This window comes from Piliocolobus tephrosceles, chromosome 13, assembly GCF_002776525.5.
Source record: "Piliocolobus tephrosceles isolate RC106 chromosome 13, ASM277652v3, whole genome shotgun sequence".
Taxonomy (NCBI): Eukaryota; Metazoa; Chordata; class Mammalia; order Primates; family Cercopithecidae; genus Piliocolobus; species Piliocolobus tephrosceles.
This window is the reverse complement of record NC_045446.1, coordinates 97145833-97173776: the sequence shown is the minus strand read 5'-3', so window position 1 is coordinate 97173776 and position 27944 is coordinate 97145833. Positions and strand designations below refer to the sequence as shown.

At 37.4% G+C, this 27944-nt stretch overlaps 1 protein-coding gene across 2 annotated transcripts in view; it reads left to right on the top strand.

The window, feature by feature from the left end:
* Positions 1-27944, top strand: part of CWF19L2 (CWF19 like cell cycle control factor 2) — a 123397-nt gene that overhangs the window by 47430 nt on the left and 48023 nt on the right. For both annotated transcript variants that reach the window (XM_023208163.2, XM_023208164.2), the window contains 2 exons: positions 19353-19469; positions 22034-22171. In XM_023208163.2, coding sequence (XP_023063931.2) covers positions 19353-19469; positions 22034-22171 — 255 coding nt within the window. The remainder of the gene's footprint in view (positions 1-19352; positions 19470-22033; positions 22172-27944) is intronic.

The following is a 27944-nucleotide window of genomic DNA, read 5'->3' as shown; positions in this document are numbered from 1 at the left end:
TTTGCCTTTTCCAGAATGTCACGTAATTGAAATCGTACAGTATGTAGCATTTTCAGATTGGTTTCTAATACATATTTAAGATTCCTCTCTGTCGTTCCATGGTTTCATAACTCATTTCTTTTTAGTGCTGAATAATATTTCATGGTCTGTAGGTGGCACATTTTACTTTTTCATTCACCTATTGGAGGACATCTTGGTGCATCCAAGTTTTTGCAGTTATGAATAAAACTGCTATAAACATCTGTGTGCAGTTTTTTTTTGTGGACAGAAGTTTTCAACTCCTTTGGGTAGGCTGGGCGCGCTGGCTCACGCCTGTAATCCCAGCACTTTGGGAGGCTGAGATGGGCAGATTGCTTGAGGTCAGGAGTTCGAGACCAGCCTGGCCAACATGGCGAAACCTTGTCTCTACTAAAAATACAAAAATTAGCTGGGCATGGTGGTGGGCACCTGTAATCCCAACTACTGGGGAGGCTGAGGCAGGAGAATTCCATGAACCTGGTAGGCGGAGGTTGCAATGAGCTGCAATTATGCCACTGTACTCTAGCCTGGGCAGCAGTGCAGGACTCCATCTCAAAAAACAAAAAAACAAGAAGACAGAAAACTCCTTTGCATAAATATCAAGGAGTGCAGTTGCTGGATCATGTGGTAAGAGTATGTTTGTCAGAAACCTCGAAGATTCTTGAAGTATTCTCTATGGCATGTATCTTTTCAAATTACATATATATGTGTACACTTGTTACCACCTTCTCATTTATACCTGTTTCTTTCCTGGCACGTGTCAGTTTTATTAAAAGTTCTAAAGCTGTGGCTGGACTTCAGGGTATTCCTGAATCAGGCATTTTTTTTCCCTTTGATTTGGTTGGTTGAGAAATTATCTTTGTAAGAAAAATTTCTTTATATCAAATACTGTTTATATCAAATACTTTATATCAAATACGTCAGACAACTGTAGTGACGTAACTGTTCCACAGCCTGGTAGCACAAGCTTCATGGGAACAGTGCTGAGGCCGCTAGAATGACTTCTAGTCGATGGGACTAAGAGACTATTGTGCCATTTTGATCTTTTGACAATCCATTTCTGCCTTTGTCCCTGTCTTTAAATATTAGGCCTATTGAAGAAAATAAAATATGAATCATAAGTACTCTTCTATTTTACTTTCATTATCATATATTCTAGAATAGAAAAAGCAGAATTTTTGATAATCAGGGTTTTAAAATATCTGAAGGGCATTAAATATATGTGAATATAGGAAGGAATACTTAATTTTAATTAGCATATTTATTAAATTTATTAGCTTAAATAACCTGCCCTTCCTTAAGCATTAAATACTCTTGGTAAATTTAGCAAATTCCTCAATTATTTTAAGAAATATATCAGATTAAAATTCTTTACCATTTTCTTGGTTAGCTTAATTAAATTATAAAAATTTAAAGCTGTTACTAGCTTTGTATAGCTTGTTCACTTAAGGTTTCAAATACCTTCAAAAAGACAAACACATTCTTAAAAAGTTGTAATGAACAAGTCATTATAAATGAATGTGAGTGCCATTAAAAATGTGTTTCCTGCGTTAAAGTGAAATAAATTTTATATCAGAAAAGGTTGCAGAGCTATTACTATACTTTTACCTAAACGCAATATAAAAGGTTAAGTTTGATTTATTTTTTAATCTCAGAGTTGCAAAGTTACTTAACCATCTAAGGGAAATTAACTGTTTTAGGCAGGTTAAAGTCCCTCCATAGCAAGAGGGATCTTTGTACAATTAACAGAATAATGGATCAGAAAGTATGGGACCCCAACCAGTGAGAATATAACCTTGCTGTTTTATGATAGTGTGTATATATATATGTGTGTGTGTGCGCGCGCGCGTTTGCGCGCACGCGTGCACACACGCACACACACCACACTCTTATAAAAGAATAGACCAAAGCCTGAGATTTTTGCGTTACTTCTTGTAGTCAAGCTTTGCTGACCCTATCAAATGAAGTGACCATTTTCTTCTCATCTTTTGACTACGATCGGCCATGTCCCTCCAGATTTTATTCCATACACCTCCTAAAGTGAAGTGCCTTTTCCATTATCCTGTGCAGTTGTTTAATGTAAAATCAGTTTTCAAGTATCTTAGGCAAGCAAAAGGAGCCACATAGGTAAACCTTCCTTGAAATGTTTAGCTGGTTTGCGGCTTGGAACAGAAGGAAAAAATTTGAAGCAGATATTCTGTTACATAACATTTCTCCTACGGTTTTGAGGATATGACAGAATAATTGACAGGCTATATCTCATCTCTTGTGCACGTGACTCTGATATTACTCATGTTTTTAAAATTTCTAGCTCCTCCTATCTTTGAGCAGTGGGCTTCAGTACTCAGTAGATTAGTATTTGAAGTATCAATACAAAATATAATTTCTATTTGTTAGTCTCTTTGGGGAACTGTATAGCTCTTTGAAACTTCAAATAGAAAGTTTTTTTTTCCTAAGGATTCTTGGACCAGAAAGGCATGTTTTCATCTTCTCTGCAGAGAAGGTTCAAGCACATTTGCACATCTGGTTCAAGCTTTACTAAGTATATACCCATATAAAACAAATCTTTGCCAACAATTCTGAAAGAATTCTCTACTGCAACTAAAGTAATTTATTCCATCAGATCCAGGGCCTTGATTACCTTTCGAAGTGGTTTTTTTAGAAATTAGAGTGGAATACAAAGTTGTTTACTACTATGGAGATTTGATGATGTTCTAGAGGAAAATCGTGTAATACTTCTGATGGAAATTTTGCTCTTTGAGAGAAAAGAAAACCCCATGCATAGAACGCTCAAACAGGGAAGAATTCTTTCATTGCTTAGCTCGTTTGTTGGGAGTATTAAGTTACAGGAATAAGGTAAATCTCTTCATTCACATATCTATGAATATCATTTTGGCTTTAGTGAAAAACCATCAGCACTTTTAATTATTAGTTTGCTTATCCCTCCTCCTTTAGAGGGTGAACTGTTTAGTATTTAGGACGAGGGTTATTCTTTCAGTTCATATCTAGTATGTGGAGTAATACTTGACATCTTGTAGACAACCAAGACATACGGAAATACGTGTTTTATCAATGTCTTTTATTCTCTGTAGTATTTTATTGTAAATCTTAAAAATGATCCATGATCTTCTACATCATCTAGTCTGGCCATCACACAAGTGCAGCTTCTTTATTTTAGCATTAAGCCAACCACATAACTTCTCCATCTAACTCGTGCTTGAACACCGAGTGATGAGGTCTCACTGAGTTTTGGATATTGCTAGTTTTATATCAGGAAAAATCTAATCCTAATTCTTTAATATGTTAGTCCTAATCTGCCCTTCCATAACTTGGGCCTGTTAATAATTCTTCAACCGAGTCACATTATGTATACATTTAATCTAAAGGAATTTAGCTCTGTACTTTATAAGAAAAGATAATGCAGGAAATTAAGCTCAACATTTGTAACAAAGAATGAAATAATCTTTGCCTAATGGTGTAGTAGCTTTAAAGTTTTGTCTACACTGCTGATAAAGAAGAGAAATGCATTTTGATCCCTGTTCATGTACGTAGAGAGGGTTTACGGACGTTCTCTTTAACGAAATTGAAGAATTAACTAAGGGCCATGGAGAAATGTTAATAAATAGATACATTTATTTTGTATATAAATCAGGTACTTGACTAGTTATTTGAAGTATTTCCAGTAGTAGTTTGACCATATTCAATTACTGCTTTAACACTGTCTTTTAGATCTGATTCTTGGGTGCATTGTTCACTGTGTTCACAAGTTCACTTGTCATTGCTATGATTCCTAGAATATGTGAACTCTTAAGACTGTGTCTTTTTAAAAATGTTTTAGCATCCCAATCTCTACAGTCGATCCCCTAAGCGTAGTACAACAGAAAAAAAGTTACAAAGACTGTAAAAAACTTGCTTGTGGTTTACTTTTAATATGTAAACAGTGAGGTTTGACCTTTACTCAACGAATACTTTGCAGTTCCTTCTTTGTAGAAGGCCTTTGCACTCTCAATTTTCTAGGTCAAATATTTTAAATCTGAAGTAAACATTATTGTAGCTTTGCATTTATTCTATTTACCTTGCCGTGTTACTGTAGGCACGCTTTACTTGAGGTATAGTCTTGCAAGTATTAATTTCCTTTTAGTCAGTTAGCTAGTTTTTTCCCTAGCCAAGTAAAAAAGGTCAATAGATGTACCTGTTTTCTATACAGTTCAGCTTGTATTTTTTAACTCTCCTTAAAGTATCCCTCATTTCTGTGCTGTGCAGTTAGAAATATCATCTTAGGCATTACTAGAGGGCTTATTTCTTGAAATAGAGTATTACTATAGGAGCAAATATTTTAAGCAAAAATAAAGCAAATGATATATAAATACAAACTAGTATTAGCATACAGAATCTATCTGTTCTGTAGTCTCATACCTCACATAAAATTCATCGTGAAATGGTGTCAGTTTTACCTGCTAAATATTTCTTAACTCTGCTCTTTGTTTTTTATATCTACCACACTAAGATGACCATCATCTCTTGACATCCTAAGTAGCTGTTTTCTCTCCTGCCTCAGTGCCTTTACACAGTCTTTCTTTGCCTAGAATATTTTTCTTGTAGTTACCTTCTGTATATCCTTGAGATCTTAATTCAGACATCATATACTCCTTATAAAAGCTTTCTGTCAGGAAAGAGAACATACAAATAAGATTAATTATACAAATATATAAGTACAGTCCTTTGACGGTGCTTCAAAGGAAAAGTATAGAAATATGGAGGTATTGAATAGGGCCTAGTGCAATCTACGCATCCACAGAATGTTCTGAGGCTATAGCCATTATTTTGGGATCCTGTTACCATTTGTAACTTTGCCAAAGGAAAAGCTATTCTATTTATGACTACTATCTGTAAGCCTTGTTTGTCTACCACAAAAATAATCTGTAGCATGGTATTATCCTAGCTGGGGGTGTTGACCTGTAGGCTTCAGTCATGGAATTGGAAACACCCACTCATGACTATAGGATGTATTTAGTTCTTAATGCTTTCTGGGATAGTTAAAAAAATGTTTTATTGTTTTATGAACAGTATTTTCTCAAGTATAATAATTTAGAGAAATTGTAGAGTAGTTGTTTTGGATAGTTATGATTGTATATTTATTAATGATCTAATTTTGAGATGAAGAATTATGTCATAGACTATCTCAAACTTTGAACAGGGCTCTGTAACGGATACTGAAGCCACAACTAATTGATTTCCTTAGAGAGGGAAGAATGACCCAGCAGCAGCCTCTCTCCTTCCCCAATTTGCTTCTATTCCCTCAGATGCTCATTATTTTTTTTTCTCAGTAATCTACTATTAGCATTTAATTCCCTTTTCTGTTGTTAAATTTAAGGGGAAAATGAAATATTACTGCATATGAAAAATATTGAGTCCTTATGCTGTTCAGTAGCATTTGAGACTTAGGTTTTGTTTTGGAGGGATGGATTCATAGATGTTCTGTTTCCAGATTTTATTTTATATTTTTGTAGGGGGAAGGGTTGGATGGAGGGACAGTGTCACATATTATATATTTTCAGTTTAAAGGGAAAACATTTTAAGTGGAAAAAATATAAACCCAAAGTAAATTTTCTTCTTGTACATATTTTAAAATTAACCATATTGTAGAATGCATAACGAATTGTTGAAGATAGAAATCAAGTTTAATGTGGTTTTAGAAAAACTGAAAATACAGTTTTCAATTTCATAGTGTGTAAATATGCAGGTACCAAAGAGGTTCTCAGTAGAATAATTATAGTAGACAGTTGTTAATGAAGATTGATGAGGAAGAGAAAATAAAATTAGTTGAGTGAAACTCCACAATACTGAAAAAAAGGAAAGAAAAGAAAAACACTTGCTATATCACAGTGAAGCATAGAAAAATCTTACAGTATTTATTATGTTCCTATCTACTCAAAAATAGTAAATAATCTGTGTCATTCTTTAACAGAAAATTAAGTTATAATTAGTATAGCTATTATTTATTAATAATTAGTAACAATGTCTGTGGAATTAGCCAATAGTAACACAAAAGAGATAAGAGAGAACATAACATAGAGTAGATACGATATACAAAGGATATATTAAAAAAACTGAAATTACTAAAATAGAAAATAAAAAATAAATAGAAATGATTTAAGAAAAAACCCAAGAATTTATTCTTTGAAAAAAGTTAATAGGCAGCCTCTAAGAAGGCCAATCTTAAAAAAAAAGAAAAAAAAAAAAAGAAAGCACAATAGTATATTAAGAATTTTAAAAGGGGGACAGTATGGACAGAATTGAGAATTTAAAAACATTTTTAAAAGGGCTGCACTGAGCCTGTATGATGCCTTCATGGAGTTAGAAAAAGATGTCTCCTCTGGGCAGATGCAGTCCTGTGAATGCTTTTGTACAAATTAAATAGCAGCCTTGGGTTAGGACATTCATCTCAGTTATCAGAGTGTAGCTTGGTGTTCAGTCCACCCACTGCCTTGGCCAGGTACTTGTGTGTAGGGAACAACTTGTGGACATAATTAGAGATAAAATAGAAATTATTCAAAAGCCATGAAAATACTAAGAATAGTAATAAATGATTATGGAAATTTTAAAAGATAAAAGTTGAAACATGCTTTATGGCATTCAGTGATAACAAATTTGCAGGCTACCATCATGAACTCTGGAAGTTCGTAGACCACTGATAGGAAAATCTGATTTAGTAGGAGAGTTTTGCTTTATTTCCCAATGCTAGGAAGGCTTTCAAACATTTACACTTTTTAATAATAGCGTTGAATCAAAGCAGCGTATGCTTTTTCGTTTTCTTTTTAATCAACGTATTACATACAAGTAGTGCTAGGGCTGCCTATACCAAATAATAACCATGTTGTGAGCTCCTTCCGACCTTCTTGCAATCCTGGTGGAAGCCACTTTGGTTCTTAGTTGTTTCTTTTGCTTTACTTCTGTATTTTTAAATTAAGTTTTCTCTTGATCCAGTAAATAGATACTGTTAGGCCAAATAGTATTTTGTAATTGCCTTTCTTTTATGTAAATAAATAAAATTTCTTAATTTGCATTGTTTTCTTCTTCTTTCTTCTTCTTTCCTCCTCCTCCTCCTCCTCCTTCTTTCTTCTTCTTTCCTCTCCCTCCTCCTCATCCTGCTCCTCCTCCCTCCCTTCTTCTTCGTTTGTTTCATATTCTTTGCTACTTTTTCTCGTACTTCCAATGGCTTGTTAAAATATATCCCAGTTCAGTCAGCAAGGAAGCTGAGGTCTGATTAGATTCCTTTGTACTGTAGTCTATAAACTGCCTCTTAGTAGAAAGCTGTGGCCATCCTAGGGCTCATCTCATTTGTTTCCCTTCTTTTAGGGATTACACTCCTCTAGAGGTGAATTTCTAAAAATGGTTGTTTCATGTATTTGTCCTGTTGTCTAGTTTGTTTAAACAGCAGCAGGTTATACTGTTTTTTTGTTAGTACATCATGGCCTGAAATGGACGTCAAGCGTAGATATTTTAACAAAATAAGAGTACCAGGTCCTATTCTCTTCCCCTCATGGTTACCAACATGGATCTTGTGTAATACTATTAAGTAATTGCAAATTTTAATCTTGTTTGTTGTTAGGTAGTAGGAAAAATCAATAAAGTGATTTTGAATTCATTTTATTAGCTAAATAATAATATACAACCAAGATTGGCAGACTCTGTAGAGACCAAATAGTAAATATTTTAGATTTTGTGTGCTGTACGATCTGTGCCACAACGATTCAACTGTTATTGTATCATGAAGGCAACCACAGATAACACATAAATGAATGAGCATGGTTGTGTTTCAATAAAACCTTATTTATGGACACTAAAATTAGAATTGCATAGAATTTTAATTTGTAATGAAATACTATTGTTTTGATTTCCCCTCAGTCATTTAATAATGTAAAGGCCATCCTCCGCTTATGGGCTGACTAAAAACAAGCACAAGACTGGAGTTGGCCTGTGGCCCATAGTTTGTTGACAGTGATACAGATTCTTAAGCCTCATATTCTGTATTAATGTGATGGGAAATTGGGAACTTACTCATTGTTTCTGAGCTCCTCAATATTTCTGTCTTGGTTACCCAAAGTGGCAAAACTTAGTGTGATTTGTATTGGCAGGACTAAGGAACAGAAAGTAGAGAAGTGGGTAGAAGAGGAAAGTACAGGGGAAAGTGGGTTAGCTTTGGGAGTATAATGAATCTGTCTGAGGCACCAGCTTGTTAATTTCATTTATCAAGCATTTATTGAGTACCCACTGTTTGACACTGTGCTAGGTCCTATCGATACAAAGCAGTATGCAGCTTGGTCTTTGATCTGGAAAGGTGGGGAAGACAGTTAAGTTTTAAATATCTGTTGGGGTAGGCACGGGACAAAGGGAAGCGAAGCCGGAGCTGTGGGCACTTTTTCTGCCTGCGGAAAGACCATCTTGTGCCCCACCTCCCTCCCCAGCTCCTGCAACACAAATGCCCAGCACACCATGGTTTGTGGGATACAATCCATACAGGCATCTTGCCTACAACAACTACAGGCTGGGAGGGGACCCAGCTGCCAGCAGCTGAGTCACGGCATCCTCTGGTATTACGATTCCAAAACCCCCAAAGCCACCAGATAAGCCACTGATGCCCTACATGAGGTACAGCTGAAAGGTCTGGGACCAAGTAAAGGCTTCCAACCCTGACCTAAAGTTGTGGGAGACTGGCAAGATTATTGGTGGCATGTGGCAAGATCTCACTGATGAAGAAAAACAAGAATATTTCCTTTGGGTAGATACCCAGTAGTGGGACTGCTGGATCAAATGGCAGTTCTGCTTTTAGTTCTTTAAGGAATCTCCACACTGTTTTCCATAATGGCTGTACTAGTTCACATTCCCACCAGCAGTGTAGAAGTGTTCCTTGTTCACCGCATCTGTGCCAACATCTACTGGTTTTTGATTTTTTTATTATGCTCATTCTTGCAGGAGTAAGGGGGTATCGCATTGTGGTTTTGATTTGCATTCCCCTGATCATTAGTGATGTTGAGCATTTTTTCATATGTTTGTTGGCCATTTGTATATCTTCTTTTGAGAATTGTCTATTCATATCCGTAGCCCACTTTTTGATGGGTTTTTTTTTTTTTTACTGATTTGTTTGAGTTCATTGTAGATTCTGGATATTAGTCCTTTGTCAGGTGTATAGATTGTGAAGATTTTCTCCCACTCTGTGGGTTGTCTGTTTACTCTGCTGACTTCCTTTGGCTGTGCAAAAGCTCTTTAGTTTAATAGGTCCCAACTATTTATATTTGTTTTTATTGCATTTGCTTTTGGGTTCTTGGTCATGAAATCCTTTCCCAAGCCAATGTCTAGAAAAGTTTTTCCAGTGTTATCTTCTAGAATTTTTATAGTTTCAGGTCTTAGGTTTAAGTCCTTAATCTATCTTGAGTTGGTTTTTGTATAAAGTGAGAGATGAGGATCCAGTTTTATTCTCCTACATGTGGCTAGCCAACTATCCCAGCACCATTTGTTGAAAAGGGCGTCCTTTCCCCACTTTATGTTTTCGTTGGCTTTGTTGAAGATCAGTTGGCTTTAAGTATTCGGGTTTATTTCTGGGTTCTCTATTCTGTTCCATTGGTCTATGCCTATTTTTATACCAGTACCATGCTGTTTTGGTGACTATAGCCTTATAGTATAGTTTGAAATCAGGTAGTGTGATGCCTCCAGATTTGTTCCTTTTGCTTAGCCTTGCTTTGGCTTTATAGGCTACTTTTTTAGTTTCTTTGAATTTTGGAATTTTTTTTTCTAATTCTGTGAAGAATGATGGTGGTATTCTGATGGGGATTGTGTTGAATATGTAGATTGCTTTTGGCAATATGGTCATTTTCACTGTATTGATTCTACTCACCCATGAGCGAGGGATGTGATTCCGTTTGTTTGTGCCATCTGTAATTTCTTTCAGCAGTGTTTTGTAGTTTTCCTTGTAGAGGCTGTTCGACTCTTTTGTTAGGTATATTCCTAAGTATTGTATTTTTATTTTAATTTTTGCAGCTCTTGTAAAAGGGGTTGAGTTCTTGATTTGATTCTCTGCTTGTTCGCTGTTGGTGTGTAGAAGAGTTACTAATGTGTGTACATTAATCTTGTATCGAGAAACTTTGCTGAATTCTTTTATCAGTTCTAGGAGCTTTCTGGAGGAATCCTTAGGGTTTTCAGGGTAAACAATCATATCGTCAGCAAACAGTGACAGTTTGACTTCCTTTTTACCGATTTGGATGCCCTTTGTTTCATTCTCTTGTCTGATTGCTCTGGCTAGGGCTTCCAGTACTGTGTTGAAGAGGAGTGGTGAGAGTGGGCATCCTTGTCTTGCTCCAGTTCTCAGAGGGAATGCTTTCAACTTTTCGCCATTCAGTATTTTGTTGGCTGTGGGTTTGTCATAGATGGCTTTTATAACGTTAAGGTATGTCCCTTGTATGCCAATTTTGCTGAGAGTTTTAATAATAGAGGGATGCTGGATTGTGTCAAATGCTTTTCCTGCATCTATTGAGATGATCATGTGATTTTTGTTTTTAATTCTCTTTATGTGGTGAATCACATTTATTGACTTGCGTATGTTAAACCATCCCTGCATCCCTAATATGAAACCCACTTGATCATGGTGGATTATCTTTTTGATATGTCATTGGATTCGGTTAGCTAGTATTTTGAATGTCAAGGATTTTAACATCTGTGTTCATCAAGGATATCAGTCTGTAGTTTTCTTTTTTGGTTATATCCTTTCCTGGTTTTGGTATTAGGATGATGCTGGCTTCACAGAATGAATTAGGGAGGGTTCCTTCTTTCTCTATCTTGTGGAATAGTGTCAAAAGGATTGGTACCAATTCTTCTTTGAATATCTGGTAGAATTCATCTGTGAATCCATCTGTTCCTGGACTTTTGTTTGTTGTTAATTTTTTATTTTTTTTTATTTTATTATTTATTTATTTATTTGAGACGGAGTCTCGCTCTGTGGCCCAGGCTGGAGTGCAGTGGCCAGATCTCAGCTCACTGCAAGCTCCGCCTCCCGGGTTTACACCATTCTCCTGCCTCAGCCTCCCGAGTAGCTGGGACTACAGGCGCCTGCCACCTCGCCCGGCTAGTTTTTTGTATTTTTTAGTAGAGACGGGGTTTCACCGTGTTAGCCAGGATGGTCTTGATCTCCTGACCTCGTGATCCGCCCGTCTTGGCCTCCCAAAGTGCTGGGATTACAGGCTTGAGCCACCGCGCCCGGCCTGTTGTTAATTTTTTAATTACCATTTCAATCTCACTGCTTGTTACTGGTATGTTTAGGGTATCTAATTCTTCCTGATTTAAGCTAGGAGGGTTGTATTTTTCCAGGAATTTATCCATCTCTTCTAGGTTTTCTAGTTTATGTACGTAAAAGTGTTCATAGTAGCTTTGAATGATCTTTTGTATTTCAGTGGTGTCAGTTGTAATATCCCCTTTTTTGTTTCTTAACAAGGTTATTTGGATTTTCTCTCTTCTTGGTTAATCTTGTAATAGTGTATCAATTTTATTTATCTTTTCAAAGAGCCAACTTTTTGTTTCATTTATCTTTTGTGGTTTGCTTGTTTCAATTTCATTTAGTTCTGCTCTGATCTTGGTTATTTCCTTTTTTCTGCTGGGTTTGGGTTTGGTTTGTTCTTTTTTCTCTAGTTCCTTGAGGTGTGACCTTAGAATGTCACTTTGTGCTCTTTCAGACTTTTGAACTATTCAGGCTATGAACTTTTCTCTTAAGCCCTGCCTTTGCTGTATCCTAGAGGTTTTGATAGGTTGTGTCATTATTGTCTTTCAGTTCAGAGAATTGTTTAATTTCCATCTTGATTTCATTTTTGACCCAATGCTCATTCTGGAGCAGGGTATTTAATTTCCATATATCTGCATGGTTTTGAAGGTTCCTTTTGGAGTTGATTTCCAGTTTTATTCCACTGGGGTCTGAAAGAGTGCTTGATATAGTTTCAATTTTCAATTTTCTTAAATTTATTTAGACTCATTTTATGACCTATCAAATGGTCTATCTTGGAGAAAGTTCCATGTGCTGTTGAGTAGAATGTGTATTCTGCAGTTGTTGGATGAAATGTTCTGTATATATCTATTAAATCCATTTGTTCCAAGGTATAGTTTAAATTTGTAGTTTCTTTGTTGACTTTCTGTCTTGATGACCTATCTAGGGCTATCAGTGGAGTATTGAAGTCACCCACTATTACTTTGTTGCTGTCTATCTAATTTCTTAGGTCTGTTAGTAATTGTTTTATAAATTTGGGAGCGCCACTGTTAGGCACATACATGTTTAGGATTGTGATATTTTCCTGTTGGACAAGGCCTTTTACCATTATGTACTGTCCCTGTTTGTCTCTTTTAACTGCTGTTACTTTAACGTTTGTTTTGTCTGATATAGGAATAGCTACCCCTCCTCACTTTTGGTGTCCGTTTGCATGAAATGCCTTTTGCCACCCCTTTATTTAAGAGTGTGTGAGCCCTTATGTGTTAGGTGAGTTTCCTGAAGACAGCAGATAGTTGGTTGGTGAATTCTTATCCATTCTGTGGTTCTGTATCTTTTAAGTGGAGCATTTAGGCCATTTACATTCATTTGATGTTAACATTGAAAGGTGAGGTACCATTGCTTTTCTCATGCTCTTTGTTGCCTGTGTACTTTTTTGTTTTTGTTTTTTTTGTTTTTTTTTTGTTTTTTCCTTTTAACTTGTATTTTTTTTATATAGGTCCTGTGTGATTTATGCTTTAAAGAGGTTATGTTTTGATGTAAAAGATTTGTTTCAGGATTTAGCAAAAGGAACCTTCAAAACCATGCAAAAGGTGGTTTGGTAATGGCGAATTCTCTCAGCATTTGTTTGTCTGAAAACAGCTGTATCTTTCCTTCATATATCATGCTTAGTTTTGCTGGATACAAAATTCTTGGGTGATAAATTTTTTGTTTGAGGAGACTGAAGATAGGTCTCCAATCCCTTCTAGCTTGTAAGGTTTCTGCTGAGAAATCTGCTGTTGTTCTGTTGGGTTTTCCTTTATAGGTTAGCTGGTGCTTCTGTCTCACAGCTCCTAAGATTCTTTCCTTCGTCTTAACTTGGGATAACCTGATGACAATGTGTCTAGGCAAAGATGTTTTGTGATGAATTTCCCAGGTATTCTTTGTGCTTCTTGTATTTGGCTGTCTACGTCTCTCACAAGGCCGGGAAAGTTTTCCTTGATTTTTCCACCAAATATATTTTCCCGGCTTTTAGAATTCTTTTCTTCCTCAGGTATACCGATTATTCTTAGGTTTGGTTGATTAACATAATCCCAGACTTTGGAGGCTTTGTTCATATTTTCTTATTTTTTTGGTCTTTGTCTTACTTGGTTTGGGTTAATTTGAAGACCTTGTCTTTGAGCTCTGGATTTCTTTCTTCTACTTGTTCAATTTTATTGTTGATACTTTCCAGAGCATTTTGCATTTCTAAAAGTGTGTCCAAAGTTTCCTGAATTTTTTATTGTGTTTTCTTTAAGCTATCTATTTCCTTGAATATTTTTTCCTTCACTTCTTGTATCATTTTTCGGATTTTCTTGCATTGGGCTTCGCCTTTCTCGGTTCGCTCCCGGATTAGCTTAATAACTAACCTCCTGAATTCTTTTTCAGGAGGTTAGAAATCAGGGATTTCTTCTTGATTTGGATTCATTGCTGGTGAACTAGTGTGATTTTTGGGAGGCGTTGAAGAGCCTTTTTTTGTCATATTACCAGGGTTGGTTTTCTGGTTCCTTCTCATTTGGATAGGTTGTGTCAAAGGGAAGGTCTAGGGCTGAAGGCTATTTGAAGGCTATTGTTCAGATTCTTTTGCCCATGTGGTACTCTCCGCCTTTTCCTATGGATGTGGCTTCCTGTGAACCGGACTGCAGTGTTTGTTGTCTCTCTTCTGAGTCTAGCCACCCAGCAAGTCTACCAGGCTCAGGGCTGGTACAGGGGGTTTTCTGCAGAGTCCTGTGATGTGAACTGTCTGTGGGTCTCAGCCATGGATACCAGTGGTTGTTCTGGTGAATGTGATGGAGGGTGCAGTGAATTCCATGAGGGTTGTTAGCTTTGGTAGTATAATGCTCCATTTTTGTGCTGGTTGGCCTCCTACCAGGAGGTGGCCCTTTCCAGACAGCATCAACTGTAGTAGAGTGGAGAGGGACTAGTGGTGGGTGAGTCCCTAGAACTCCCAAAATATGCCCTTTGTCTTCCACTACCAGAGTGGATAGGGAAGGACCATCAGGTGGGGGTGGGGCTAGGCCTGAGCTCAGACTCTCCGTGGGCACGTCTTGCTGGGCTGCTGTCGGGGATGGGATGAGATTCCCAGGTCACTGGAGCTGTGTTACCTAGGAGGATTATGGTTGCCTCTGCTGAGTTATGCAGGTTGTCAGGGAAGTGGGGGAAAGCTGGCAGTCACAGGCCTTACCCAGCTCCCACACAAACTGAAGGGCCGGTCTCACCCCCACTGTCTCCCACCAACAGCGTGGAGTCTATTTCCAGGCTGAGGGCAAGATGGTCTTGAAAACTTACCCGAGGATATCTGCCTCCCAGCTGCGAGAGAAAAGGGCTTTAGTTCTTCCCCTGCCTGTGAAGTCTGTACGCAAGATTTGTGCCTTCCCCTGAGTTCTGGCCAGGAGGCTTCTCACCCTGTTGAAATGGTTACAAAGTTCAGCTAGATAGTTCCTTTTCCCTGTGGAGTTTTACCCCCTGCTCCTCTGGCCACCCTCCTGTTGGATCCCTGTGGTGCTAGGCAGGAACGGGCTGTTTGGGGACCCAGCGAGCTCCCAGGGCCTTTCTGCTCCTTCCTCTACCCCTGTATTTTGCTCGGCCCTCTAACTTGACTCAGCTCCAAGTAAAGTCGAAAACTTATCCTGCAAACAGAACTTCAGCTTCTCCAGTGGGGGTGTGTGTTCAGGAGGCAGTGTGTTCCCACTTCCACAGTTGGAGCACTCACAGTATTTGGGGTGTCTCTCAGGTCCTGCAGGAGCAGTCTGCTTCCTTCAGAGGGTCTGTGGGTCCTCTTGGGATTGCTGGTTTGTTCTTGCAGTCGATCTGGAGCTGAAATTCACAGTGCAAGCCCCTGCATGCTGCTCTGTCCAGAGCTACAATCTAGTCTTGTCTTGTGACTGCCATGATCTCCTGAATCCTCAATTTTTTATTACTATAAAAATGATATGCACTTGTGGGAGAAATTTATTATCTCAGAAATATTATAGATACCAACAGGGAAGGTTTATCCTGGTTATGTTAGCAAATTGATTTTGTAGCTTTATATGAAGTGTTTTGTTTTCTCCTTTCTTCCTTTAAAATAAGAATCCATGATTTTTGTCAGCCAGAAGGCTCTTTTATGGATTAATGAGTAAATGATCCCAGAGCATTTTGGGATTTGTTAATTAAAGTGTTCGTATAAAATACTTTAATAAATTTATCAGTTTTGATGTTTTTAAAATATAAAGTCCTCCAGAGCAAACTGTAATTGTTGGGGATAATTTAAAAACCTGGAGCATTTGGCATTCTTATGAAAATGGAAAGAGTTTATAAATGCTTTTTAGTTATATCAAGAAGTGCTTCTGGTTTCTTTTGAGATACATTGCAAAATTACATGGATGATGAAAATGTTTTTGCATATTTTCTGTGTAGAGTGAAATTCTCATTTCTGTCTTGTATTTTAATGCCATGTAGATGGTTAGATGCACTCTGTCTTGGGTATCCAAAATGGAACAACTTGGGGTCTTACGTATTGGCAGTCCTAAGGAACAGAAAGTTTGCAAAGGGAGGAAAGAAGGAGCTCACTGAAAGGGAAAGTGGGTTAGTATTGGGATACAATTAATCTGTCTGAGGCGCCAGCTTGTTAGTGATATTTATTAAGCATTTATTGAATTCCCATTATTGTTTGACACTGTGACAGGTCCTATAGGTACCAAGTAGTGTATAGCTTAGTCTTTGTCCTGCAAAGAGAGATAAATATAAATAGACAAATAATACTGAAAATATTACAGTCTAGCAACATACGTGTGCCGAAAATTATTGGGAACAGAGCACTGGCTGTGACTAAATTCTTAATTTCCTAGTTGAGCAAGAAGGGGTAATTGTTCCATGCAGAGGAAATACAATTTACAGTACGTTTACAAAAATTACAAGGAACTAGAAAAGTCTAGGGCCAGAATTTGAAGGCTTTGTATACTGTGTGAAAATGCTTTACCTTTATTTCACTATTTAGACGGTAGTGTAGGATCAGGGTTGTTTATATATATTTTAAGATTTTACAGACCATGATAGATTAATAGTTTTATAAAATACAATAAAAAATAATCATAGAAAAATGAAATATTTTCTATGAAAGTCCCAAGTTTTTATTTAGATTGAACCAACATAAAATGATTCTTAGGATTCTTATATTTGTCTGTTTTCATGCTGCTGATAAAGACATACTTGAGACTGGGCAATTTGCAAAAGAAAGAGGTTTAATTGAACTTACAGTTCCACATGGCTGAGGAGGCCTCAAAACCATGGCTGAAGGCAAGGAGGAGCAAGTCACATCTTATGTGGATGGCAGCAGGGAAAGAGAGAGCTTGTGCAGAGAAACTCCCGTTTTTAAAACCATCAGATCTCGTGAGATCCATTCACTATCACAAGAACAGCACAGGAAAGACTTGCCCCCATGATTCAATCATCTCCCACCGGGCCCCTCGTGCAACACGTGGAAATAATGGGAGCTACAAGAGGAGATTTGGGTGGGGACATGGAGACAAACCATATCACTTCTATACACTTTTTATAAAACACTCAGTTTCTGTACTTACCTCATCATGGATTAGTAACAAATATTTAGTGTCTAGTAACTCTTGGACTTGTGATGGCCTGTGGGCCATACTTGCAGTGGTGTTGATCTTCTGGTGATAAATGGTCCCTGCAGATTTTTAAGCAAAGAATAGCTTAAGTAGTATTTGTTTTTCACACAGTGAATTATTTTGCAATATGGTGATGATTAGGTTTCAGGCTGAAGGGCTGGAAACCAAGAAACCCTGGAATCATCAGCATTTGAGCATTTGAGGGGTAGCTGGGAATGGAGGAGAAAGTGAAGGTGACTTTGTTTGTATTAATGATTCACCTGGGGAGTAGTTTCACCACTAGGCCATAAGCTTATAGAAGGCAGGGGTTATATTTCTTTTAGCTCCTAAGATTAAATAGACATTTCAGAAATATTTGATGAATGAATGGATAAATGGATGAATTAATAAATGAATGAATGTGTCCGAGAGGTAAAGGCAGAACCAGGAGAGCGTAGAGTGTTTAAAACTGGAATAAGAGGAATTTCAGGATAGAGAATGTAATAAACAGAACCAAATGCTTTCAAATCAGGGAAGATGACAATTTAATAATTATATATTAGACTTAGTAATTTGAAAGTCTTAGGGAGACCAGCTGTATCAGTGTGGTAAAGTTAGAAGCCAGATTATAATGTGTTGCCTATCTCTACTATCTGGTAAGGGAGTGAGTAGAAAGATCTTTTAAAAGATGCCACTTCATTAATTAATGTTCATTTATTTATTGAGGAAGAAAAGTAATGATAATCTTTTGTATCAATTTAGTATTGTGTGTGAATGTAAGATCAATAATAGGTATATATTATTTTTCTTCCATTTCAGCAGGGAAACTAACATCTATTAAATGGAATTGGGGTTGATTTTTTCTATATTTGATTCCAATTGAGAAGAAAACTAAAATGTGAATAGTTTGCTTGGTCTTGTTTCAAGTGAATTTTTCATGAATTCATTCCTTAATATTATTTTTGTTTTTAATTTTTTAAAACTAGATTCAGGGGTTGCATATGCAGGTTTGTTGCAGGGATATATTGCATAATGGTGAGGTTTGGGCTTCTGTTTTACCCATCACCTGAATAGTAAACATTGTTCCCAATAAGTAATTTTTTCTATCCTTACTCCCTTTCCATCTTCCCCTCTTTTGGAGACTGCAGTGTCTATTATTTCCCTCTTTATGTCCATGTGTACCCATTGTTTAGTTCCCACTTTTAAGTGAGAACTCCTGCTGCTGAATAATGATTGAGTATGTCTGAGAACATACAGTATTTGATTTCCTGAGTTATTTCACTTAGGATAATTGCCTGTAGCTCCATCCATGCTGCTGTGCAAGACATTTCTTTTTTTTTGTGGTTGTGTAGTATTCCATGGCATATATACACCATATTTTCTCTATTCAATCATCCATTAATAGACACTTTAGTTGATGCCATGACTTGGCTATTGTGAATAGTGCTGTGATAAACATACAAGTGCAGGTGTCTTTTTGATGTAACAATTTCTTTACCTTTGTCATTCTCTAATATTCTTTATTGATTATTAGAATCCTTCCAGTCACATTCCATTTCCATCAGAGAATAAAGTTTACTCTTATTCTGTACTGTGCCAGGCTTATATTTGTCCAAAAGTTTGTTGGAAAAATATTATGGCTTGAAAGTATGTGGGATATAATTCCTTCTGAAGAGTCAGAAAACTGAATAGCATTTGAAAGCTGTTAATAGAAAGAATAGAAGTTACGGGTAGTATCATTATATTTGCTAATTTAGCAAGTTTGTCTTTGGTTATTTTATTCATATAATCAAATTTTAATAGGATATTTAAATTTAAAAAACATTACATCTGCTGCATAAGTGATGGGCATTCTCATACAATGCCACATGGACTATTGATACTTCGTCATCTTTTTTTTTTTTTGAGGCGGAGTCTCGCTCTGTCGTCCGGACTGGAGTGCAGTGGCCGGATCTCAGCTCACTGCAAGCTCTGCCTCCTGGATTTACGCCATTCTCCTGCCTCAGCCTCCGGAGTAGCTGGGACTACAGGCGCCCGCCACCTCGCCCGGCTAGTTTTTCTTTTTTTGTGTGTGTTTTCAGTAGAGACGAGGTTTCACTGTGTTAGCCAGGATGGTCTCGATCTCCTGACCTCGTGATCCGCCCGTCTCGGCCTCCCAAAGTGCTGGGATTACAGGCTTGAGCCACCGCGCCCGGCCACTTCATCATCTTTTAACATTGTCTAGATGAAAACTTTATTTGAAATTTTCTTCTCTTGGTTGCTTTTAAAAAAATACTAAAATAAACATTGGGTATTTTTCACCCTTTCCCCAAATGATTATGTTCATTTTATAGTATAGAGAGTAATGAAAATCCAGGAGATTTAAGGCAATCCACAATATTATGTGAAAATGTTAATCATTTTAATGCTTTTTTTGTTATTAAATAAAAACATTCAACATTCTTCACAATAATTTCAATAGTTATCTCTAAATCTTTTTATAGAATGGAGACCAGCAAGAAGTAATCCTTGTCAGAACAGATCAGTCTGGAAGAGTATGGCCTGTGAACACACCCGGAAAATCTCTGGAATCACAAGGAGGAAGAAGAAAGAGACAGATGGTATGTTTAACATATGTCTTTGTTTATTAATTCAGAATTCCTTCTTTCCCTTGGGGCTTTCTTCATATCAGATTACAGGATATTTTCTGAAATGTAGCTTTTGAATGCCAATATTGGAAGGTAGTAAATGATGTTGTTCTTACTTTTATTCTTAGTTATATCTTTTTGCCTTTTACAGAATGGAAAGTAATCCAACTGTGTTTTTAAAAACAGTTGTTAACATTGAATGTTTAAGGCAATTTTAATTTTAGTTTACATTTCTTTGATGTTGTTTTCAGCTGCTTTTGGCATACTTGCTATAGCTCTTAGGGAAAACTTTGGTCTCCCAGAGCTGTTACTAGTATTAGACAGCTAACTTGAGACCTGGTGATGGGGTATCCATACACAGTAATGGCTTAATTATGTAGGTGCCATGATCCTTTATAAAGCTAATTTTCTTTTCCATTTTCCAACTCTAGTAATTAGTTTTTAGCACTACCTTGAGGCTCTTGAGATGGCAAAAACAACATATTCAGCTTTCCCAAATTAGGTTTTTTATTTTAAATTTGGAAGATCAGACAAGTGATAATTGCATATACAAAAGAACTGTTCATTCAGAATATTTCTGTCAAATGTTTATTTTTTGCCTGTTGAGTGCCTGTGTTGCTAGAGATTCTAATTAATTCATTCAACAGATAGAAGTGGGATAGGTATGTCTTCTAATGTAATGGGAGGAATTTGGTGGTTGGAGAGGAGGTACAGGAGGAGAATAGTAAAGGTTTGAATTATATGAAATGGTGGAACCGACTAGGGATCCATAAATGCATTGTCAGAAGGCATCGAGGGCCCTTTTTGAGTTGCATATTACTTAGCAATTTAGGTATAGGAGTAAAGAAGGTAGACACTTTCACAAGTAGAGTTTGTTCTTTGAGTATGATGAAAAGACAAGAGGGCCAGAAATTAAGTGTCTAGAGCCAGGGGGTGATTGAAGTCATGGGATATGAGGTTTAAGCTAGTAAAGACAAGAATAGTAATGTTGGGAAATGTAGTTACACCCCTGTTCCAAAGATCTCAAGTTAAAGATGAGGTTTTATTTGGATAAGGGAATGTGAGAGCAGCATTGGAAAGATTTGATTTGGGAGGAAATAAATAGTATTTTTGTGTTCCGCACCTGGGTATGGAACCAACTGATAGGAACATCTGGGACTGAATTAGATGGAGACCAGAATATCAGCTTTGCTTTTGATAAAGCTGTTTACAGAACAAGGGTTTAATAATTAGAAGTTGGTGTCTTAGTTCGGGCCACTATAATATAGACTGGATGGCTTAAACAACCGAAATTTGTTTCTCACAGTTCTGGAGACTGAGAAGTCCAAGATTAGGGTGCTGGCAGCTTCATTGTCTGATTAGGGCATGCTTCTGGGTTTGTAGATGATAGTCTTCTTGTTTAATCAAATGACAGAGAAAAGAGAGAGAGAGAGAACAAACGCTCATGTCTTTTAATAGAGGTACTGTATTAGTCAGAGTTCCCTAGAGAGACAGAACTAAGAGGATAGATGCATATATGAAGGGGAGTTTATTAAGGAGTGTTGACTCACATAATCACAAGGTAAAGTCCTACACAGGCCATCTGCAAGCTGAGGAGCAAAGAAGCTAGTCCAAGTCCCAAAACTTCAAAAGTAGGGAAGCCGACAGTGCAGCCTTCAGTCTGTGGCTGAAGGCCCAAGAATCCCTGGCAAACCATTGGTGTAAGTCCAAGAGTCCAAAAACTGAAGAACTTGGAGTCTGATGTTTGAGGGCAGGAAGCATCCAGCATGAGAGAAAGATGAAGGCCAGAAGACTCAGCGAGTCAAGTTCTTTCAACATCTTCTAGCCACCCTAGCAGCTGATTAGATGGTCCCCCACGCTGAGGGTGTGTCTGCCTCCCCACTAACTGCCAGTCCACTAACTCAAATGTTAATCTCTTTTGGCAACACCCTCATAGACACACCCAGGAACAATACTTTGCATCCTTCAGTCCGATCAAGTTGACACTCAGTATTAACCATCACAGGTTCTGATCCCATTTCTGAGTACTTCATGCTCATAGCCCAGTTACCTCCCAAAGACCTTGTGTCTTAATACCTTCTTATTGAGATTTCAACATGTGAATTTTGGGGCAACATAATCATTAAATTCATAGCAGTGGATTTGCTAATACTTCACCTCTGTTTTTGATATACTTACTCCATCTCTGGGTAACTTCAGTCTTCCCACCACAGTGGTAAGGAATTTTAACTATAAGGAGAAGAGCAGCAAAGAGAGAAGAAGCGGTAGAGCAGTTTTGCTCTTTCATCAAAACTCATAAAGCAGATAATACTATGCTTCTATCCCTGAGGAAGACGAGAATAAAGAGGCAGAAGTAGGGAGTGTAATTCTAATGGAAGTTTTTTCACATGGAAGCTGGCAGACTAGGGATAAACTGGAAGGAAAGGTTGTGATTACATAGTGGGATTTTTACATTTAACATCAGATTTTTATGTAATCTATTAAATACTTCAGAGACTCATGTTTTCATTAAATTAATAATGTTCATTTTGTCATAGGTTTCAACCCATGAGGAAAAAGAAAGGGTCAGATACTTTCATGATGATGATAATCTAAGCCTAAATGATTTAGTCAAAAATGAAAAGATGGGAACAGCAGAAAATCAAAACAAGCTCTTTATGAGAATGGCATCTAAGGTAAGATATATTCCTAGGATACCTCTGAATTTTGAGAAGCTGGTTATTCAGTGTAACAGGGATCTGCTTTTTGGAGAGATCCGATTCTCTCTAATCTTGGTTCATTTTATTAAATTAAATCCTTTGTAAGACTTATTAGAAACATGCATTTTGGAAATGTTCTGGTTGAGAAGTAGACATTTGAAATTTTGTTTGTTTTTAAATATAGGCTATGGTTTATTTCTTTAATGCATTCTGTGGAGATTTTAATTATACATTTGATCTACCATTTAAGAGAAAATTTTAAGCCAGAGTTAATGATTGACAGTGCGCCGATCATTAGGTTACCACTCCGTCTTATCTTAACGTTCCTTCAATTCTTCATAATTGTGCCATGAAGAGGTAGAAGAAAATATTTGCACTGGGCCGGGCGCGGTGGCTCATGCCTGTAATCCCAGCACTTTGGGAGGCCGAGGCGGGCAGATCATGAGGTCAGGAGATTGAGACCATCCTGGCCAACATGGTGAAACCCCATCTCTACTAAAAATACAAAAATTAGCTGGGTGTGGTGGTGGGCGCCTGTAATCCCAGCTACTTGGGAGGCCGAGACAGGAGAATGGCTTGAACCCAGGAGGTGGAGGTTGCAGTGAGCCAAGATCACGCCACTGCACTCCAGCCTGGTGAGGGAGCAAGACTCTGGTCTCAAAAAAGAAAAGAAAAAAAAAAAAAAGAAAGAAATTATTTGTACTAATATATTATGAATTATGGAGAGGCATCTGGGAATAATCTTAAATCTATTTATGTGAAAATATATATCATTTTGACACATCATTACGGGTAGGATGAATTATTGTTTCAAATAGCATTCTTTGTTGCAGTCTCTTCCACTGAAGTCTCTTCCAAACACTACCATTAGCGTTTTTTATAAAAGATACATTGGTATTTAAACTGTTCTGTAACAGGTTTTGGCAAACTGTGACCCCCATGGGAAAAATTCAGCCTACTGCCTATATTTGCAAATTAAATTTTATTGAAGTACTACTCTACACGTGTTTACATATTATCTAAGGCTGCCTTCACTCTATAATGGCTGAATTGAGTAGTTGTGACAGAGAGTGGTAGTCCATAAAGCTGCAGATATTTCCTGTGTGACTTTTTAAACAAAAAAATGGCCAACTTCCACCCTATAATAACAGTGGTTACTTTTTGGTAGTGGGAGTTTGAACTGACTCACTGAGATATAACCATGGGATGGGGAGACTTTTCACTGTTTCTTTTCAGACTTACAATCTTTTATTTTTTTAACCTTTAAGATTCACACAATTATGTAAGTATGTTACCTGGTAAAAAATTAAACTTAATGAAAACTAAAATAAAGTAACCAAGATATCTGTATGTGTATGTATGTGTTGGGGAAGAGGGCAGTAAAGTAAAATTGAGTTTAAATGGAAATAGCTTTTGTACCTATCACCAAGAGTTACATGAGATCTTACATGTAGCCCATTAAGATAATTTTACTTCTGTTTATTTTGGAAAAAATGCCAGAAATTTCCTAGGGTCTGGAATTTTAATGCAGAAAAAAGGAAGACATATTTTTGTTAGAGTTTCCTTTTCAAAAGTGGTACCTCTGTGTATGAAGTCTGAATTAAATAGTTTTAGTAATCTTATAAACCATTCAAGTTTATGAATCATAAACCAAGTTAAAGAAAAATCCTTCTTAAAAATTGTAATAGCGCTGGGTGCAGTGGCTCACCTCTGTAATCCCAGCAATTTGGGAGGCCTAGGTGGGTGGATCATGAGGTCAGGAGTTCAAGACCAGCCTGGCCAACATAGTGAAAGCCTGTCTCTACTAAAAATACAAAATTAGCCGGGCATAGTGGCATGCATCTGTAGTCCCAGCAATTCGGGAGGCTGAGGCAGAAGAATCGCTTGAACTCAGGAGGTGGAGCTTGTGTTTACCTGAGATCACACCACTGCACTCCAGCCTGGACGACAGAGCAAGATTCCGTCTCAAAAAAAAAAAAAAAAAATTGTATAGCCATTTATCAATTCAGCAGTTATTATTGAACACTTAATTAGTGTCAGATGCCATTTTAGTTGAGGGATACATAGAAGCAATTAAGTCAATATTTGTGCCCTCAGGTGCTTATATTTCTAGTGGATGAGAAAGTGAGCAAATATATAAACTATATAACAATATATTATAAAACTGAAAATAGTTTTGTAGAAAATGAAGCAAAGTAGAAGGAACTGGGATGATATTTTCAACAGAGTGTTGAGGGAAAGTCTGTCTGTATAGGTGATGTTTCATCAGACTGAAAAAAGTAAGTGAGAGGGCCTTGTGAATATCTGAGGGAAGATTATTTCAAGTGGAAGAAACAGCAAAGGATCCGAAGCAAAGACAAGCTTGAAGAACATCAAGAAACTGCAAAAAGACAAGTGTGACTGGTAATAGAGGGAGGAAGAGAAAGAGAAGTAGAGATGAGATAGGAGACAGAAGTCAGATTATGTAAGGCAGGGGGTCCGTATCCCTGGACCACGGGTGGGTACTGGTCTGTGGCCTGTTAGGAGCTGGGCTGCACAGCAAGAGGTGTGCAGAGCAGGCCAGCCAGCATTAGTGTCTAATTTCCACCTCCTGTCAGATCAGTGGCAAGATTCTCATAGCAGCGTGAACCTGCTATGTGAACCCTATTGTGAATTACACATATGTGTATTTGAATGAATATGTGAACCCTATTGTGAATTACACATATGAGGGATCTAGGTTACACACCCGCTTATGAGAATCTAATGCCTGTTGATCTGAGGTGTAACAGTTTCATCCTGAAAGCAGCCCCACCCCGACCACCACCCCTGCTGCCCTGTCTGGGGAAAAATTGTCTTCCACGAAACTGGTCCTTCGTGCCAAAAAGGTTGGGGACTGCTGAGGTAGGGTCTTACAGGCCATGGATAACTTTCACATTTGTTTTAATGATGGGGAACCATTTGAAGGTTTTTTTTGTTTTGTTTTGTTTTGTTTTTTTGCAAGGCTGTGTCATGATTTGGTTTGTATTTTTGACAGAATTTTTCTGGCTGCTCTTTTGAGAAGGCAATGTAGAGAGGCATTAGTGGAAGCAAGAGATCACTTAGGAGGAGAGTGTTATATTAGTTCAGATAGAGCCATGGATGGATTACAGTGGTAAAACTGGTGAAAAGTGTCAGGATTTGGGGCATTCCTGGTGCCATATATTGAAATGGGAAAAATTGCAGGAGGGACAAATTTTGAGGGGGTGGGAAATCAAGAATACTGTTATGGATGTGTGAAGTATGAAATGCCCGGTCACATGGTAGTGTGGGGTGACTGCCGCTGGATTTCTGGGTAGATGCTGGCTCTCCCATATAGATTTGGATGTGTTAGCTTTTTTTATTTTTATTTTTTTTGAGACAGAGTCTCCCTCTGTCACCAGGCTGGAGTGCGGTGGCTCAATCCCGGCTCAATGCAACCTCCACCTTCTGGGTTCAAGCGATTCTCCTGCCTCAGCCTCCCAAGTAGCTGGGACTATAGGCGCGCATCACCATGCTCAGCTGATTTTTGTATTTTTAGTAGAGACGGGGTTTCACTACTTTGGACAGGATGGTCTCTATCTCTTGACCTCGTGATCCGCCAGCCTCAGCCTCCCAAAGTGCTGGGATTACAGGCGTGAGCCACTGCGCCTGGCCCTGTGTTAGCATTTAAATAGTATTTAAAGCAGTGGGATTGAAGAAATTATTAATGAAGAGAGTCTGAAGACTGTGTCCTGGAGAGGACAGAAAGGATTCAGCAAATAAAACTGAGAAGTGCAGCCAGTGAGGCAGAAGGAAAACCAAGGGTGTGGTGTTTCGGAAGACAGAGAGGAGGTTGTGAATGACTGTCAGCTGCTTCTAAGAGGTGAGGAAAATCTTTGAAGATGGGAAATGGCCACTGGATTTGGCAGTGTAGAGGTTTCTGGTGACTTTAATTAAAGTATGGGTTTTTTCTTGACCAATAAGGAAAAAAGCCTGATTATGTTGGGTTCAAGAGTGAATTTGAGAAGAATTGACCTTAGAAGGGAGCTGATTACCATCCATCAATTATATAAGGAGGAAAGGCAGAGTATTAGTATAGTATATAGATGTAGGTAGATTCTTAAACTTGGTAGTAGAAAAATGAACAAGGGCCAGGTGTGGTGGCTCACACCTATAATCCCAGCACTTTGGGAGGCCAAGGTGGGAGGATCACTTGAGGCCAGGAGTTCAAGACCTGTCTGGGCAACAAAGTGAGACTCCCCTATCTCTACAAAAAATAAAAAATCAGCTGGGTGTGGTGGTACGTATCTGTAGTTTCAGCTACGTAGGAAGCTGAGGTGGGACGATCACTTGAGTTTAGGTGGATGTCTGAAACTGTGGATGGTACCAAACTGTATGTATGCTATGTTTTTTTCCTATTCATACATACCTATGATAAATTTTAACTTATAAAGTATAATTGATAGACATAGTAAGAGATTAACCACAATAATCATAAAATACAGGTATAACAATATGCCAGCATCGCTACTCTTGGAATTTAAGGCTGTTATTAAGTAAAATAAGGGTTACTTAAACACAAACTCTTTGATGCTGCAACAGTCAGTCATAACTGAGATGGCTACTGAATAACTAAATGGACAGACAGGTAGCATACACAGTGTGGGTGTGCAGGACAAAGGGCTGACTCATGTCTTCTGGGGGGATGGAGTAGAACAGCATATTTCATCACACTACTCAGAATGCCACATAATCTAAAACTTATGGATTGTTTATTTTTGAAATTTTCTTTTTAATATTTTTGAACCACAGTTGACCGCAGGTAACTGCAGCCACAGGAAGTGAAACCACAGATAAAGGGGGGTTACTGTATTGTATAGGATTGCTTATTTAATATTAACTGATTTGGCAATAATTGCATCTTCATTACTTTCCCTAAACATTTTACATTTTTGATTTTTTTTTTGATTGAAGTTTACTAAGCCAGAACATTATAGAAGCTAGAATGCAAAAATTTACCAGTGACATCTGGCCCTTAAATTTCTATTTCTGGTCTGTATTAGCTGAAATAGAAAGTTCTGACTTACAAAATAATGTCCCAATTTTATAAGATGACTTGTTTTGGATTAAATAGTTATATGAAACCATTCCTATTAAAATCTATTTATGAGAAGTCTTCCTAGGATAGACAGTAGGCACTCAAATGTTTCTTCCTCACCTTTTGTTCATTTTTTATATTATTTATAAATATATGCTTGTTTTGTTTTTTATATGATTTAGGTATTACCCGGTAATTTCAGCAGGAATCAACCAGAACTGGTAGCATTAGTAAACCTACAAATTAGATAAACTATTGAATGTGCAGCTAATAATACACATTCAATCCACACTTTAAAAAATTTTTTTGATTCACCAATTTATATATTATCAAATTTGTAGCAGTGTTGTGTTAATATGTTGACAAATGTGTTATTTTTGTCCAAGCAATTTTTTTTTGTATTATTTAATGGAGGTGTTTTTTCTAAATATACAAAACAATGCCAATTCCTATGTGCAGTGGGGCCAATGGAAGTACAGGTTGCTATGGAAATGCTGATTTTGCATTGGGATTTTTACTTCATCCTGCCTAATAATTACAGCAGAGTAGCAATTTGTTTTGTATGTTTAATGATTAAAATCAGCTCTGCTAAAAATTTGAAATGTTTCTAAAAGCCTATAAAAAAAGAAAGTATTTAAAGTGTTGGCCATTTCTAAGAATACTGTGCTTAAT